General features: G+C 40.5%; 1 protein-coding gene across 5 annotated transcripts in view; it reads right to left on the bottom strand.

Annotated features, from left to right (window-relative positions):
- LOC129722405 (integrin alpha-PS2) overlaps positions 1-18,179 on the bottom strand; it is a 180,590-nt gene that overhangs the window by 161,664 nt on the left and 747 nt on the right. For all 5 annotated transcript variants that reach the window (XM_055675850.1, XM_055675813.1, XM_055675822.1 and 2 more), the window contains exon 2: positions 3,157-3,953. In XM_055675850.1, coding sequence (XP_055531825.1) covers positions 3,157-3,431 — 275 coding nt within the window. In that variant the 5' untranslated portion in view covers positions 3,432-3,953. The remainder of the gene's footprint in view (positions 1-3,156; positions 3,954-18,179) is intronic.

Genomic DNA, 18,179 nt, shown 5'->3' on the forward strand with positions numbered 1-18,179 from the left:
TTTTTGGAGAAAAAAATATTTTTTCAATAGTAACTATTTTGAACAATATGTTGAAAATCTATGTTCTGCGGCACTGAAAAATCTGAATAAAATCACAAGTATTTTTGACGAAATTTCGAAACTACCCTGAAAATTTCGTGTTGGTGTTATTTTTTGATCAAAAGATATGGGCTTTCAAAGTTGGTGCCGAACGCATCTTCAAGCGAGAAGCGAGTGAGCAGTACTACTATTGACAATCCCAGTTTCAGTTATATGCAAAAATTCTGTAAGGTTTGTAAAATTAGTTTAATAGAAATGATTTTTAGTCGCAAAATAGTCAAAATATGCTTAGTCTGTATATTTTATGCCCCTTACAACTCGCAAGCCTACCTACACATTTTACTAAAAAAATAATGCAAAATTTAGTCAGGGGACAACCGTACAGAACGCATCAGCAGGGTAAGATCGCCCGTGTTATTACTTCTAGACATTATGGTGCACTTTTCGGTATGAGAACTGAAGAAAACTGGGTTTAGGAGCATTTCTCGCTTGAAAATGCGTTGCGGCACCAACTTTGAAGGCCCATATCTTTTGATAAAAAAATAAAAATTTCGTCAGAATTGCTTGTGATTTTTTTCAGATTTTTCAGTGCCCCAGAACCTAGATTTTCAACATATTGTTTTAAATAGTTACTATTGAAAAAATATTTTTTTCTCCAAAGCAAATATTTTCGTAAACTTCAACTTGGGATGCATCTGCTGTGAAGATTTCATCAAAATCGATGCAATACTTTTAAAGCTATGTCTGTTTAAAACAATTTTGACCTAAATTTCAAATGACAATAACTACTTGAAAACTTACTTAAATTCAATAAAAATTGAAAAAAAAAATAACTTTCCGAGTGAAACTCTTGAAGTTTTTAATACTTATTTGAAAAAAATAGACATCGCGATTTTTAGTGATCCGTTTCACGAAACCCAAATACGAAAAAAAAGAGAAAGAAAAAATTTAAAAAACGAAAAATTCAACGAAAAAATGAGAAGAAAAAATACGAAAATAAAATTTGAAAAAAGGTATTAGATATTAAGAATGAGAAAGATAAGAGAGAAACCCGAAATTTAGTTTAATATTGTTTAGAGTCTTTCTGACTTGCAAGACTATGAAAAGCCGACAAAAATGAACAAATCATGAATGAAAAAGACAGGAAGAAAGAGCAGACTATTATTTTTTCCTGATTTCGTCAACCTTAAAATATAAATTTCTTGAATGTACTTTGCTTCTCGATTTTATCAACTCAAATCCTATTTAAAGGCGCTAATGAATTTCATTCCGTTACTCATTAATTTTCGTTTTTAATTCCACTCCAACTTGAGACAGAATTAGGTTAAAGTTAAAAAATGAAGTAAAAATTTAAATGAACAAATGAAATGAAATCCTATTGATGGTAAGACCATAGATAAATTCACGAACCGAGATAAACCGAGATTTTCTGTGCAAATATCTACAAACTGATTCACGACGCGCTTGTTCCGGTGATGCCATCATGTAAACAAATAAACTTACCCTAACAACAACTGCCTACTATGATTATATACACTCGTACCATTATTCAGTTCAATTTAGTAAATTTTCTACACACTCAGCTACTGGAACTCACAACCAGAGGCATGCCGAATCTCACTCAAGAGCAGTTTTGATAGGTTTTGACAAATCGATTATGATACTCGAGACAGTGTACGAGTGTACCGCCCAAGATTATAAATCATGCGCACATGGTCACATCATCTTCTAAGCGAAGGCGTGGATCATTGTTTGGTAAACAAACAACTTTTCTGGTGTTTATAAATAAATACGCTCGCTCGAATGACAGAAGATTTTTTTTTTGTCTTTCTACAGCAGCTGTGTGCTTAGTCGTCCACATCCAAAGTTGTGTCTGTCGACTCGCATCAGATTTTCTCGATTAAACCATATGTTGTAAGTCATCGTCATGTTCGATGGCTTGTGCTGGTCGTGTTTCTAAATAAACAACCGAATTACGGTACGGTCGGTGGCCCGTTGGAACCGTTACGTCTTTCGTTCGATTTTGCAGCGCCCCTCTGATTGTGTAGCGGAAAATTGCTGTACCCGCGGCAATGTTTTCCCAATCAAGCCCCGCCGAGAAGCGAAGGCGTAAAAAGGACCGTAAATCATCCTGCACCTTTGGTGTTCCCCTTGCTCGCGGTGTTCCGATCCGGTGCAACGGCACATGGTGCGCTGCGCTGGAGCTTCCGTTGCATTACGGCCGCCAGCAACAGTCTATTTCGGGTGAAGTCATATTTCACATTATTATGAGTTGTTTTCATTTTTATTATCCTCCACTATTAGCTGCTACAAAGTAGCTGCATCGCGTTCTGGTCACAGTTCAAGATCAACCCGGGTGCACTGTTTACGAACTGTCAGCCATTAGCCACTCAATTAATTGATTGCCAGTGACATGATTAGATAGTTATTACTGGGTGCGCGCTTTATGGACTAACCCCTTAATTATGTGCGACCACCCGGCACTTGCATCTTTTGTTTAAGAAACCTGGCACCGCTGTTGTGATGCGCATTTGTCGGCTTCTGTGCTTTGTGGCGATTGCCGCTGATAAGGCTTTTGCGCGAGGTTGACAAATTCGGACGCCGTTCAAGGGTATTTTTACCTCTTTTATTTTTACCTCTTTGTGATTGTAACTGTTTATTTTTCGTTAGCGTTATATTTAGTGTGACTTATATGCAATTATTTTTCAATCAAATCAATTTTCAATGAAAGTTCGAGACGCCATGTCTTGTACAACAAAACTCACATCGAGTCCATTATAATGATCCAATTTTTATTTTAAGTGTGTATGCAAACGCCTACTTAGATGCAACATCGTCAACTTATGCTGACTGAGTAATCGAGTGCACTTCCTTGATTAAACTACGCGACTGGGGCGTTTGGCATGCTGCCAAAAACCGAGAACCTCGGGGGGAAACATTCACCTAGATTCGGTGAAAATGAGTCACAGGCACAGCATGCTAACGCATGCGCCGTCGAAAGTTTACGGCTCAACAATTTGAGTGTAGCTTAAACATTAAAATCACAAAACTCAACCGGAAACCTGTAAAAGGAGGAAACGAAATCGAAAAGCAACAATATCTTAGCTAAATACTAACCAGCTTCTCTGCTGTTCCTGGTGCAGAACGACGCTGAACCCGAACATCGAATTGGCCGTGCCCTCGTGCAGGACATAGTTCACGGTGTCCACGTTGAAGGCCTCCCCGGCCGGTAGCAGTAGCGACACGGCCAGCGCCGTTATCGCCACAGATAGGAACAGGTGCGATTTGACATTGACATTATTGATTCTGCTTCTGCTATTACCACTACTGCTGCTGCTGCTGTTGCCTCTGGATGCCGTCACTGCCGGCCCACCTACCGACGACGCAGCCATTACGGACGCCGTGTTCTCGAGACGCACACTACTACTGCTGCTGGCTGGTTGGCGGTGCACTAAAGCCCGGACTCACTTGAGCCTGGCTGCTTCCACATACATAAGACGGGTAGAACGCGCTTAAAACACGACAGACGGGTAAAGTAAGTCGGGATCAGAGCCGCGTGCGCGGCTTGACGCGATTCGGTAAGTAAATATTTGCTTTGGCCGATCTCCTCGCTTTCAGACGAAAACAACGCGCGCTCACAAACTGTCGGCAGGTATTTTATCGCTTCGTGGGTTGCGATCACTACCATTCACCCCCGGGCTGGTTTTTGCGAAGAATTTTGTTACTAAACCCCCTTTTTTGCTAGATAAGCTGGGTTGAATTGGGTGCCATTTTTCTTGTTCTGCTATTTTCTTCTCTCACTTTTTCAATTGACACATTACAGCTGACACTCATCAATACTCGGCTGCTGCTGATTCGTCACTCCCAAATGATGACCTACACGCGTTCTTATCACCTTCTCCTGATTAGAACCACTACGAGAGAACACAAGAAACAATGACGAAAGATGATTTTTTTTTCTGCTTCAATTGAGCGACGTGAAGTCTGGCTTCCTGCGTTTGCTGTCAGTACACTCCACTTCACAGCCAGCTGAGATTACACGGGAAACAGATTGGAGCTGTCAATGACTCGGGACCAAACATCTAACACCCAATTAATTAACCCGGTGGGTTTTTTTTTCGGGTTTTGTTTTCGCGCACTAAACCAAAACAATCGCGTCTTCCGCTCCCAAAGCGCGGATTACGTAACAACGCAGAGTTATTCGGCGTACGCGAACGGCGGCCGGCCGGCGCGTTGTCTAATGTTTGTTTAACATAAATAGGCGGCTATATTTTCATTGTTCGGCACCGAGCTGATCCGTTCTCGGCCACTGGCTGGCTGCTGGCTACGGCCAGCAACTGTGAGAAAAGATATTTTATCTGTTGGATTCGAAAGTAGCTCAACCAATTTTAAGTCTGATTTTTATGTAGACATAATAACAGTTAATCAAGTGCGAAAGGGCCCAGAACCTCAAAAAGATGATCTTTAAATAGTTGAAAGTTAAGTTTAAAAGGAAACATGAATAACTTTTTTTTTAAATTTGACTGATACTTTGCTTGCTGTTGTCTTACATCTATCTAAAACCGTTTATGTTTTTATTGCCAAAGAAAACCAGAGAACATCCAACTAAAATGAACAATTATTTAAACTGTCTACTGTCGAACCGTGGCAGAAAACTGTGAATAATTTTGGGAAAATAAAATATAGAAAATATTCAAAAATGTGTCGAAATCGTATTAGCAACGCGTTAAAAGCTGTCTATATCGTACCATAAACGTATCAAAATTGAAAAATCAATGAAATTTGGTTAAAATGTGTTGAAAATATGATCAAAATTTGTTAAAAATGTCAAAACATATTTTAAACATTTGAAATATGTTCATTTTGGCCAAATATGAAACATTTCTCGATATCTCTATATGAACAAAACTGATGATAAGCCGGACCATGTTCCATCGAATAAAACAAGTAATAATCGGACTTTGGCAGTACGAGGTCGAGCGTTGTCATGTATAATAATCACTTTTTTGTGCCTCTGTTCGTATTGTGGCTATTTTTCAGGCAGTGTTCGGCTTAATCGTACCAGTTGAAGTGGATACCGTTCCCCAGTTAAGGTTTCGTTTGGTTTTCACAACTTATAATGAATAACACGGACAGGTCAGTTATGTCAAATTCGCTTAATTTGAACTTCCCTAGCATTAATTGCTGCTATAAAAAATTAAATTGGTATCTATTTAATGTTCATTCGTTGTTTTGCTTTCGTCTCGATTAGACGCAAATTGTTCATCTCCGTTTGAGTTTGCAAAATAACAATACACGAGTTATCGTACGGGTGTTTTTTTGTCGATTAGTTCTTGTGCTGCGCGATAACAATAGCCGGTAGTTTATCGGCAGAAACATCTTCTTCACACTGGTAGGGGCAGGCTACCCCGCCAGTGATCCGATACGCAGCTGATATATCAGCAAGAATAATTCTCCCGCACCGCTGTTACCCCGCTAGCAGCACGGACCACCATACGTTCGAGCGAGTGGAAGTCAACTACAAGTGGCATCTACAAGGTCGCGTGTAGGATACGGCCACTGTGTCACAACACGAAGCTGGATCGTCATTGTTTGTTCTGCGGAGACGCTCGATTAATCCTACTATCAGCCGTGAGGTCGTGACTTAGACGTTCGGTGAAGTATTCACTTTAGAATTTTTATCATTATTATTAATAGTATTATTATTATTGTTATTATTATAATTATTATTACTATTATTATTATTATTATTAGTATTATTTTTATTATTATTATTATTATTATTATTATTATTATTATTATTATTATTATTATTATTATTATTATTATTATTATTATTATTATTATTATTATTATTATTATTATTATTATTATTATTATTATTATTATTATTATTATTATTATTATTATTATTATTATTATTATTATTATTATTATTATTATTATTATTATTATTATTATTATTATTATTATTATTATTATTATTATTATTATTATTATTATTATTATTATTATTATTATTATTATTATTATTATTATTATTATTATTATTATTATTATTATTATTATTACTATTGTTATTAGTATTAGTATTACTGCCTTTTTTTTTATTTTGATCCATTGTAGTTTGACAAATTGTTTTTAAAATTTAATAGCAACTACTTGACCCCCCCACACATTCGAATATTTATCGTTTGTGTGCGGTAGAGCGTAACGCTCTCGCAAAATGGACGACATGCAGGTGCAACTATTCCTGGATGTGGAAACAACTGGGGAAGAGATTGAGATCTCCCCCATCAATTCCCCTCTACCTTCCCCGCTACCTAGCCCCGTACCAAGGGTACCGGCAACACGGGTGAAAGCTTACCCAGATGCTTTGAAAGGTCCGTTCGTAGTTTACTTCAGGCCCATAAAGAAGCCTCTAAATATAATTCAAATCGGCAAGGACCTGACAAAACAGTTTTCGGACGTAACCGAAATTACAAAGGTTAGACCGAACAAACTGCGAGTTGTTGTGAGTAGCTTGAAGCAAGCAAACGCAATTGCTAGCTACGAGCTCTTCACGAGAGAGTACCGCGTGTACATCCCTGCCAAGGACGTGGAGATCGACGGTGTGGTTACCGAAGGAAGCCTCACGGTCGATGACATTTTGCGTCACGGGGTTGGCTGCTTCAAGAACCCCCTGATTCAAGATGTAAAGATACTGGATGTCAAGCAATTGCATTCAGTATCCATCGAAGAAGGGAAGAAGAAATTCTTCCCTTCGGATTCCTCCCGTGTAACATTCGCCGGATCCGCACTGCCGAACTACATCTCTTTGGACAGGGTTCGTCTGCCTGTACGCCTGTTCGTACCGCGGGTCATGCATTGCCAAAACTGCAAGCAGTTAGGTCATACAGCCACCTACTGCTGCAACAAGGCACGCTGCAGCAAGTGCGGAGGCAATCATGCTGAGACCGCTTGCAGTGAGGATACTGAAAAGTGTCTTTACTGCGAGGGAACTCGGCATGACCTTTCGGCGTGTCCCGCGTACAAACAGCGCGAGGAAAAAATAAAGCGTTCCCTCAAGGAACGATCAAAGCGCTCTTTCGCAGAAATGCTGAAGAGTGCTGAGCCACCCTCGACAGGAAACATCTTTTCCTTTTTGCCAACCGATGAGGGTACATCTGACGATCCCGTCGAAGGGTGTTCTTATGCCATGCCAGAAGGATCTAGGAAGAGGAGAATGATCAGCTCTCCTAATCTTTCTCGCAAAGGTCGCAAGATAACCCCTAGCGGAATGACCAATAAGCCAACACAAAAAGGAAGCGGTGAAGAAAAACCGAAGCAAGTACCTCCCGGTTTTAATTTCAAATCAAACCAGGAGTACCCACCGCTTCCTGGGGCACCAAAAACCCCTCGTGCACCCATTTCTCGATCAGAAGATAAAAAAGAAACAGGGTTCATAAAATTTCCTGATATTGTGGACTGGATATTTAAAACATTCAACATACCAGATCCCCTACAAAATATTCTTCTTGCCCTTCTTCCTACAGTGAAAACCTTTTTGATGCAACTAGCAGCGACTTGGCCCCTCATTTCAGCTATCATATCTTTCGATGACTAATACGGCGAAAGAGGTTAGGAATTTTATAACTGTATTACAGTGGAATTGCAGAAGTATCATCCCCAAATTCGATCTATTTTCTCATTTAATAAATACATACAATTGTGACGCATTTGCGCTCTGTGAAACCTTTCTCAATTCAAACGATCAACTCAATTTCCACGATTTTAACATTATTCGTCGAGATCGAGACTCACAAGGTGGAGGGGTACTTTTAGGGATTAAAAAGTGCTATTCCTTCTTCCGAATCGACCTCCCCTCGATCTCGAATATTGAAGTCGTTGCCATTCAAACGAATATGAATGGAAAAGACCTATGCCTTGTTTCGTTATATATGCCTCCATCCGCGCGGATTGAACAGAAGCATCTCACTGATATAGCAGAGTTGCTTCCCGCGCCTTTTTTGATATTGGGAGATTTTAATTCTCACTGTTCGCTATGGGGGTCGCTGTACGACGACAACCGATCTTCTTTAATCTGTAACTTGATCGACGACTTCAATATGACAGTTTTGAATACTGGGGTAGCGACACGTGTACCTAATCCTCCAGCACGTGAAAGCGTGCTTGACCTATCCCTTTGCTCGACATCACTAGCGTTAGATTGCCGGTGGGAAGTAATCAACGATCCCCACGGTAGTGATCATCTTCCAATCGTTATATCAATTGCTAATGGTTCAACTCCCCCGAACCCAATCAATATTTCCTACGACCTTACACGTAATATTGATTGGAAGTGTTATGAGTCTATTATAGCGCAATCTATCGAGACTCACGAGGAACTTCCTCCGGAGGAAGAATACGCGTTCTTAGCTGGCTTGATAATCGACGCCGCGACTCAAGCTCAGACGAAACCGATACCCGGGGTAACGATTAGACAGCGCCCTCCCAACAAATGGTGGGACAAAGAGTGCTCTTAGCTGTACGCGCGAAGGTCCGCGGCGTATAAGGACTACCGGGAGTACGGCACTGTCAACCTGCTTCGAAAGTACGAGGCACTGGGCAGGCAGATGAAGAGCCTAGTAAAGGCGAAAAAACGCGGGTACTGGCGGCGGTTCGTAAACGCGTTGTCCAGGGAAACAGCGATGAGCACTCTTTGGGATACCGCCAGGCGCATGCGGAACCGTGACGTTTCGAATGAAAGCGAAGAGTATTCAGATCGCTGGATACTCGATTTTGCCAAAAAGGTCTGTCCAGACTCTGTACCGGAACAGAAAACCTTTCGCGACGCGTTATTAGTAACTACGGAAGAGCCTCCATTTTCGATGTTGGAATTTCAATGGCTCTCCTGTCGTGCAACAATAAGGCTCCAGGGTTAGATAGAATAAAATTCAACCTGTTGAAGAATCTACCCGACTCTGCAAAAAGACGCTTGTTGAATTTGTTCAACAAGTTTCTTGAGCTAAATATTGTTCCGCATGACTGGAGGGAGGTAAAAGTCATTGCTATTCGGAAACCCGGGAAACCTGCCTCTGATCACAATTCATATAGGCCGATTGCGATGCTCTCTTGCCTCCGGAAATTAATGGAGAAAATGATCCTCTTACGGTTAGACAAATGGGTCGAAACAAACGGGTTACTTTCAGATACTCAATTTGGCTTTCGCCGGGGCAAAGGGACGAACGATTGCCTAGCGTTGCTTTCTACTGAAATTCAACTAGCCTTTGCTCGAAAAGAGCAAATGGCTTCTGCGTTCATGGATATTAAGGGGGCTTTTGACTCTGTCTCTGTAGAAGTTTTAAGCGCGAAACTTCATTCGCAGGGACTTTCACCAAATTTGAATAACTTTTTGCTCAATTTGTTGTCAGAAAAGCATATGTATTTCTCACATGGCGATTCGACAACTTCCCGAATTAGTTACATGGGCCTCCCCCAGGGCTCATGTTTAAGTCCTCTCTTATATAATTTTTACGTCAATGACATCGATGAATGTCTTGCAAATTCATGCACGCTAAGGCAACTTGCAGACGATAGCGTTGTATCCATTACTGGTGGCAAGGCTAGCGATCTGCAAGGACCATTGCAAGATACCTTAGACAATTTGTCTGAATGGGCTCTTAAGCTGGGTATCGAATTCTCTCCGGAGAAAACTGAGCTGGTCGTTTTTTCTAGGAAGCATAACCCAGCTCAGCTGCAGCTCCTACTAACGGGTAAAACGATCTCTCAGGTTTTAGTCGCTAAATATCTCGGGGTCTGGTTCGACTCCAAATGCACCTGGGCTTGTCATATTAGGTATCTGACACAAAAATGCCAACAGAGGATTAATTTTCTTCGTACGATTACCGGAACTTGGTGGGGTGCTCACCCAGGAGACCTTCTAAGGTTATACCAAACAACGATATTGTCAGTTCTTGAGTACGGCTGTTTCTGCTTTCGCTCCGCCGCGAACACGCACATTATAAAATTAGAGAGAATACAATATCGTTGTTTGCGTATTGCCTTGGGTTGCATGCAGTCGACCCATACGATGAGTCTTGAAGTGCTAGCGGGTATTCTTCCGTTGAAACATCGTTTTTGGAATCTCTCTTACCGGTTGCTAATTCGATGCACAGTTATGAACCCATTAGTAATTGAAAATTTCGAGAGGTTGGTCGACCTTCAATCTCAATCCAGATTTATGACTTTATATTTCGACTATATGGCTCAAGATATTAATCCTTCTTCATACGATTCCTCCAATGTCGCACTTTTAGATACTTCTGATAATGCTATATTCTTCGACACCACCATGAAACAAGACATTTCTGGTATCCCGGATCAATTGCGACCCCAAGAGATCCCTAAGATTTTTTCCAATAAGTTTAAACATGTTAGTTATGATAAAAGGTTTTACACTGACGGATCTAATCTAGATGAGTCCACTGGCTTCGGTGTTTTCCACGAAAATTTTACCGCCTCCTACAAACTCGATGCTCCTGCTTCCGTGTACGTCGCAGAACTTGCTGCTATTCAGTACTCTCTTGGAATCATCGAAACCCTACCCATAGACCACTACTTCATCTTCACAGATAGTCTCAGTGCCATTGAGGCTCTGCGATCAATGAAGCCTGTGAAGCACACCCCGTATTTCCTGGGGAAAATACGGCGGTTTTTAAGTGCTTTAACAGATAAAAATTACCGGGTCACCTTAGCGTGGGTCCCTTCTCATTGCTCGATTCCGGGTAACGAAAAGGCTGACTCTTTAGCTTAGGTGGGTGCTATTGACGGCGATATTTATGAAAGACCAATTGCTTATGATGAATTTTATAGCATTTTGCGTCAGAGAACACTCAACAGTTGGCAATCATCATGGAACTCAGATGAACTGGGACGGTGGCTACATTCCATTTTTCCTAAGGTATCGACGAAAGCATGGTTCAAGGGGTTGGATGTAGGTCGGGACTTCATTCGCGTGATGTCCAGACTTATGTCCAATCACTATACGTTAAACACGCATCTCTTTCGTATAGGGCTTGTAGACAGTAATCACTGCGTTTGTGGCGATGGCTACCATGACATCGAGCATGTTGTTTGGTCGTGTACCGAATACTGTGGTGTTAGGTCTGAGCTTATAGATTCCCTTCGGGCCCGAGGAAAACAACCGAACGTACCCGTTAGAGACATTCTGGGAAGCGGTGATCTCCAGTACATGACACAGCTATACGTGTTCATAAAACACGCTGGTATTAAAATATGAAACTCTTCTATCTATTTGTTAGATTACCATTCCCGCTACACGCTGAAATAAGATGATACATTAAGCTGGAGACACTCAAACGAAGACTCGGCATCTTTATGTTCACGCAGACACCTCAGTCCAAACTGCTCAAATAGAACATCACTGCTTAGCCATGTACAAATAAATAAATCGTATAACTCAATATAGTTAAAATCAAAATTGTAACTCCCCTCCTCTCACCTTAAATCCCCACTAGCTCGTAGTCGGCCGCGAGAATAAAGAAAAGGCCTCCCTCTTTTTCCCCGGCTAATTTAGAATTTAAAAAAAAATGTACTTGGCTCAGTTAAACATAAATTGTATCGTGCCGTGTCAAATAAACTATTTAAAAACTAACACGGACAGGATCTCACCAGCTCAATCAGGCTTCGAGAACACGTGGCTCAGAACAGTCATGACTTTCTTTTCTTTGGGTTGCTGTACTGAATCCATTTTTATAAGAAAAACGATGAAAAAAATCTTCCTTTTTTGCTGGTGAGGCAGTTATTCATAGGCAAAAAACGACGCTCAACGTCCCTTGGCTTCAAAACCGAAGCAAGCTGTTCCTGCGCTAGACATGGATTTTCATCGAGCAACTCTTCCAATTCAACGTCTTCGAAGGTTTTTCTTCTCCTAGAAAAATACAGCAATCATTGTCAAAACCGAAGATCTAAATGAATAGCATGATGGATTGATATCCGACCTCTGGATGTCCAGTCGAGGGTCGAGACAGCTTTTACCTGAGTTACTCTTATGCTTGTAACTCTATTTTACTCAATATTACTCCCAAATATCCAGATGATTCACATCTTCGATTACCTTGAGAACAAGACAAATATATGAGCGGTGAGACCGAGTAACATTCATATTTATATTCGCGGTGGGGAAAAGGTTTAAGGATAGGTTTTCAGAGACACGAGAGTTACTCAGATTTACTCTACTTACTACTACAGATTTACTCTACTTACTTACTACTGGCCTAACAAACCAGTCGTCGTAGTTTCGAGTCTCGGCTCGGGAAAGACTGTTAGTGTTTGTCCTGTTATTTTGAACAGTTCGCTGTGAAGTCTGTGTATAAAAAACAGAAGGTTTAGTTCCGAAGCGGAATGTAGCACCCAAGGCTTTGGCTTGGAAGTCGGGAACACCCATATTGGATAGTATTTGTCCATTTTAAGTTGACCAAACCGAAAATTGACACTTTAGGATTCATCTAAAGCGTCTACTAAAGCGTTAACTCTGCTTGTAACGGTTCTCTTCAGTTTAGTTTAGTCTTTACAAATAGACTTGAATTATTGAGACCTGGAGCAGAGGATCCAAACCCTCTGAGAAGTAGATTGGTTGTACTAGCTCTTAATCATGGCTATTACATAAAATTTATTGCTCAAACCCGTAAGCCAAGGTGCAATGTAACCCGTGCCGAGAGTTGGGGCCGGAATCTGTTGAATATCCAAGGCCCCGGGAAACCTTACACTACCGGAACAAATAGAGCTAACACGCTCCTGGGTTGCCCATGACTCCATGACAGCGCTCGCTCGTCGATTATTCACGGAGCATTCTATCAACTAGGCACTAAGCTCATTTGAGCCTTTGAAGTTACTGAGACCGGATGGCATTCTATCAAACTTTCTGAAAAATTCGGAAGGGAGCCATCATGTCCGAACTCATCAGCCATTTTCGAGCCAGCTTAACTCTTCTCAAGTTGATGGAGAAATTACGAACAACTACATCTGCAGCGAGTTTCTGAACGTTCTTTCGCTTACAAAAGTATTAATATCAACCGGGTAAATCCACTGAAACCGCTTTGCATTGTCTAGTGACGAAGATCGAAAAGTCACTGAAATATACAGAGACAGCGGTCTGCACTTTTCTAGATATTGAGGGAGCTTCCGGTAACACTTCATTTGCATCAATTTTCACTGCTCTAAAAAATAAGGGAGACAATGCTACAATGAGCTGGACTCAAGCAATGCTTTCGAGCAGGAAGACCACAGCTGCATTTGGAAATACATCTGTCACAATGGAAGCACGGGAGAGTTCTCTTTCCACTGTTATGGTCACTAGTGGTAGACATTCTCCTAACCAAGTTATCGCTGTTAGTCTGCGAAGCCATTGATTGTGCTAATGACGTAGTTCTTCGAGGAAAATGTGATGCAAATGGCTCTTAACACCACCTCAGTGGTGCTAAGAAGAGGGATTTAACATCAACCCCACTAAAAAAGTCATTATACCCTTTACCAAGCGAAGGATGAATTCAATCACTCCTCCGCTATTGAATGGAGTAAGACTGGGTTTCAGCAATGAGACCAAATATCTGGAATATATTCTGGATAGAAAGTTGAACTGGACTGCTCAACTAGACTACGCTAACGAGAAGGCAACTTCAGTTATCTGGGCTTGCAGTACACTGTTCGACAAGACCTAGGAGCTAAAACCTCCGGCCACGTATAACCTACGCAGCCCTCTTATGGTGGCCTCTTATGGTAAATGAAACGACAGCCCACCCGAAACTCACCTCTCAGCTACCGGTGCCCTGCGCACATCGCTTCCATGGCTCCGACTGCAGCCATGGAAGCCATGCTCTGCTTACAACCTCAACATCTGCATGTGAAGAAGGAGACAGAGCTTGGTGCCCTGAGGCTGCGAAGAAATATACAACGAGCCTCGAAGGTAACCTGACGGGTCGCCCGAGCATCCTTAAGGAGTCCAAGCGAACACCTTCAGTAACAACAGTCTCGGACTGCATGGAAGCGATGGAGGCCCGAGTCTTCAATCGGGCACTATCCGTTTCTACACGGATGGCTCAAAAATCGAAACCCAGACTGAATTAGAGGTCTACGGACCAGCTATAAAGGCCGCTATATTTGAATCGCCTTTTAAGCATAGGTATACGCAATGTACATCTGTGCTAAGATATTTCTAAAACGCAACTATTTATAAACAAGCCAAAATCGCAATCCTTTGAGACAGTCAAGGCATGAGGATATGCCCAGCATATACCCAGTGAAACTTTTGTGAATAGCTCATCCAACGCAATATAAGTGATAAGTGATAGTGGGCATTAATGCCGCTAGTGTCGCTATAAGCAAACGTGCCTTTTCATTATTGAAGACAAAAACCATCAGTAATGCCGCTTGTGTTGATTTGAGCAAGCGTGAACACCCATTAGCAAAGACAAAAACCGTTTTAACAAAAACAAGCTAATAGGCAATAAGCTCACATGGTGGCGCATGAGTGTAACGTTCCGAATAAGGACGAAGATTTTTCAGGATTTTTGTTCGAAGAGGGCCCGTCTGTTTGTCTGTGACGTTACTACTCTTAAAACCAGTGTGAAATCAAACGTTCTGCAGAATACGTACCGATGGGGACTTTTGGTTTTTCCTATAATATCGAAGTCAAAATCTGTTAGGATGTGACTTCAATGTAAACCTATATGTTTTGTTCTTTGGTCAACTTCTGACTTAGTAACTTGAGAAGTTGATGAAAACTGCTTCCTCTTAAACTGAGAGAGAAAACATTTGTTTACCTCTCGCACGCGATGATTGTGAGTGAAATACTCTACGACTTAAAGTGGTTAGTTACTCACTCTGTGTTTTCCAAGGCGTTTGACAAGTAGAGGAGGAAATTTGAGCAAAAATCAAGAGAATTTTTTAAGCCTGTGGTGATGAACGACGAGGCCTATCTTCCCTGGATGGCAACGACCGGCAGGGCACTTCGTATTGTACTTTTTGCACGAAGGAAGTAAGGTCTGAGATGAAATTCATTTCACACTGATTTTTCTAGATAGGTGCTGCTGTTACTGACAATCCGCGACAAAGGGATGTCGAAGCCGCTCCTCTTTCGTTCCGGACTGGCCGTGAACGGAGAAATTTATAATAAGAAAATTGTTTCTGACCGGATCTGGCATCGACCCTCTACTCGTAGTGATCGTTAGTGGGGATAGAGCGGCCGAATATCGATGTGGTGCCCAAGTCGGCGAACACACCCAACGTCCCCTAGCTTCGTTCCATCGAAAATTTCCGGGCAAAACTGAAGCGTAAGATAGATAAATAGAACGAAAGAACTCAAAAACATGCCTGCACGAATGTTTTCGTCCACCATGGCAAATGTTTCGGTTAACAGCCATTTTTGATTGCCAATAACATCTCGAAACGTTCCGAAACATGTCAAAATTAAATAACTGCCTCATTTACATGTGCCAGAAAACGTGGTATTCATTTGAAAAACGTATCAAAAAACGCTCAAAAAGGTGTCAAAAATCAAAACAGACTAAAAGGTTGACCAGAATTTTGCACTGAATAGATTCCAAAAAAGGAACGAAAAACTGAGTTTGATTATTTGCTTTCAAAGTTTGTAAGAAGTATGTCAAAACCGTGTTTAGGATGTAACTGTGTTGAAATCAAAAATGGCCGACTTCGACTCACCGCTTCGAACTTTCAAACGCGCAAGACTCGGTAATAGTTAATGGGTCCCCCGGGAAAACATTATTACATGTTTGCCGTGGTGATGCCAACATGTTATTTTATGTTTTCACAGAGAACGCATTAACTTTTTCCGAGTCTTGTGTCTTTGAAAATTAGAAGTGGTGGCTCGGAATCATTTCATTCACCAAAAACTTGATTGAAATGTCAAAAACGAGCCAAAAAACAGTCGACATTCATAACGTGCTGAAGGCGCTTCAAAGGCTCATAAAAACGCCGTAAAATTGATAGTAACGTAAAATCAGTAAATACACATGATTCGATGTTCGACGAGTCGGTATTTACCATTGCTCGATGATATTTTCAGTTCCTTGGATTTTCCATGTGAACGCGCTCCCAATAGTTGATATTTACCTTACTCGATGCCTCCTTTGATCGATGATCCCACTCAGTAACTATGCTCATTGTCAAAACTTTGAAGCACCACTATAATTATGAGCTGGTGAAGGAAAGAATTCTTAATATGGAAACAGAACAGGTATAACATCAAAAAATTTCCTTGTTAAGTTATTAATAAATTCCGCTCCTGGCCTAAGGAATCAGCCATTACAATGAGGTGAATCAGCCGCCGGCTAAAAGCCTCAAAAATATAGACAAAAAAAACCATTACCGTATTGAATGCCATCAAATTGATTTCCAAGATTTGTCTCGCTAATGTTATGGCAGAAACTACCCAGAATAAATTTCGGAAGGCTGTTTTTCAAATGAAGAAGATGAAATTCCAGTAGGTGAGCTTGTTCGAAGAGAAATTATCGGGGTTCAACAGAATGCGGTACTGGCGGAAGATGAGCTCTTTTCGGTAGACCAGTAGTATCATTTAGGGATCATCGTGATGTAGACAGTAACGCAATTTGTAGTGATCCAATGTCCGATTCGAACATTCTGGAATACGTCACTCCTGCTGAGGAATGGATATAAGATAAAGGAGCTTCATGATACTTTGTCAAATTCGTTGTCAAACACTTGCAAAGACATGCAAATGACGACGAAGGATGTAAAATTGAAATTTGAAAACAAAAAGTGACCAAAAAATGGGTTAAAAAGTGCCAAAAAAGGGTTAGAAATGTGTTCAAAATGTTTCAAAAAATAGTAAAAAAGACAGAAACTTGCCAGAATTGTGTCAAAGAGTGTCGAAAACTTGTTGAAAAGTGGTCGTAAATATTATAGATTGTGTCAAAGGCGTCTACTAGCAAAGTGTCTTGTGTCAAAAGCATGGTGAAAATATCATAAAACGTCCTCAAAACGTTTTGAAATAGCGTCAGATACTTGCTGAACGCGCACCAAAATCTTTCAGATATCAACGAATTTCAAGTAATCAATCAGCGAAAAGTATCAAAAGAGAGCCAAATATGTAATTAAATTGAATGAAAACTTAGTAAGAATGAAAAAAAGCAAATCAATTTAAAAAAGATTATAAAAATTTACAAAAAGGATATTAAAAATGACGAAAGAGAATATTGAAAAAGGAATAATCTAAAACTACGAAAAAATCAGTATTGTCAAAAATGTATCATAAAAAGACGAAAATTCGAAAATTATTAGAGCGCATAGGAAATGTGTTAAAAATTTGAAAGTTTTAGCTGTTGGCAAGTAACAAAACATGATACAAAAGAAGTAAAAACTATTGGAGTTGTAATTTTCTTTAAGTCACTTAGTACAGATTTTCTAAATTTTTGTGCAATTTTGCTTTTTTGTTAAATTCCAGATAACACCCCGAATTGGCAAGTTTTTATATGCTTTGGCAGTAGAAACAAAATTTTGAAATTTTATAAGTTATTCACAAAAAATAATAAGAATTGAAAAGCCAAAACAACTTGAGAAAAAAAATGATTCATCAGTTTTCGAAATAAAATCTCAAAAACTGTCCAAGACTAATCTATACACATTTAGTTTGCTTCCGACATTTCAATCAACAACAGTTCACTGCTTCTTCAAAGTAGAAATGAATCACAAGCACAGTTTATTAATCATACAGTAAACCAAACCACTTTCGGAAATTCACTTGCAAAAATAAGGAAAAATAAACTGAACAGAAAAACTCTGTACACACAAACGCTTTCCACCAGAACCTCGACGCGACCTGCATTTTCTAACCAGAATATAGCACACGACGTTTCATCACCGCTTGTCCCTGACATCCATCATCGACAGCTCCCACCGTTTATCTGTCCGTTGTCTGCCCCTGTCTCTCTGACCACGGAATCGAGAAGAAAATTACATAATTTTCAAACTTTCTCAATGAACGCAGTTCCGATTGCGATTGCGCCCGCGTTCGTGAGCCAAATTTTTGTTTTTTTTTTTTTGCGTTGGAGGATTAGTCACAAAGTCACCGAGTGCGCACGCCTACTAGAGACGCAAGCACA

This window comes from Wyeomyia smithii, chromosome 1 (assembly GCF_029784165.1).
Source record: "Wyeomyia smithii strain HCP4-BCI-WySm-NY-G18 chromosome 1, ASM2978416v1, whole genome shotgun sequence".
In the NCBI taxonomy this organism is placed as follows: domain Eukaryota; kingdom Metazoa; phylum Arthropoda; class Insecta; order Diptera; family Culicidae; genus Wyeomyia; species Wyeomyia smithii.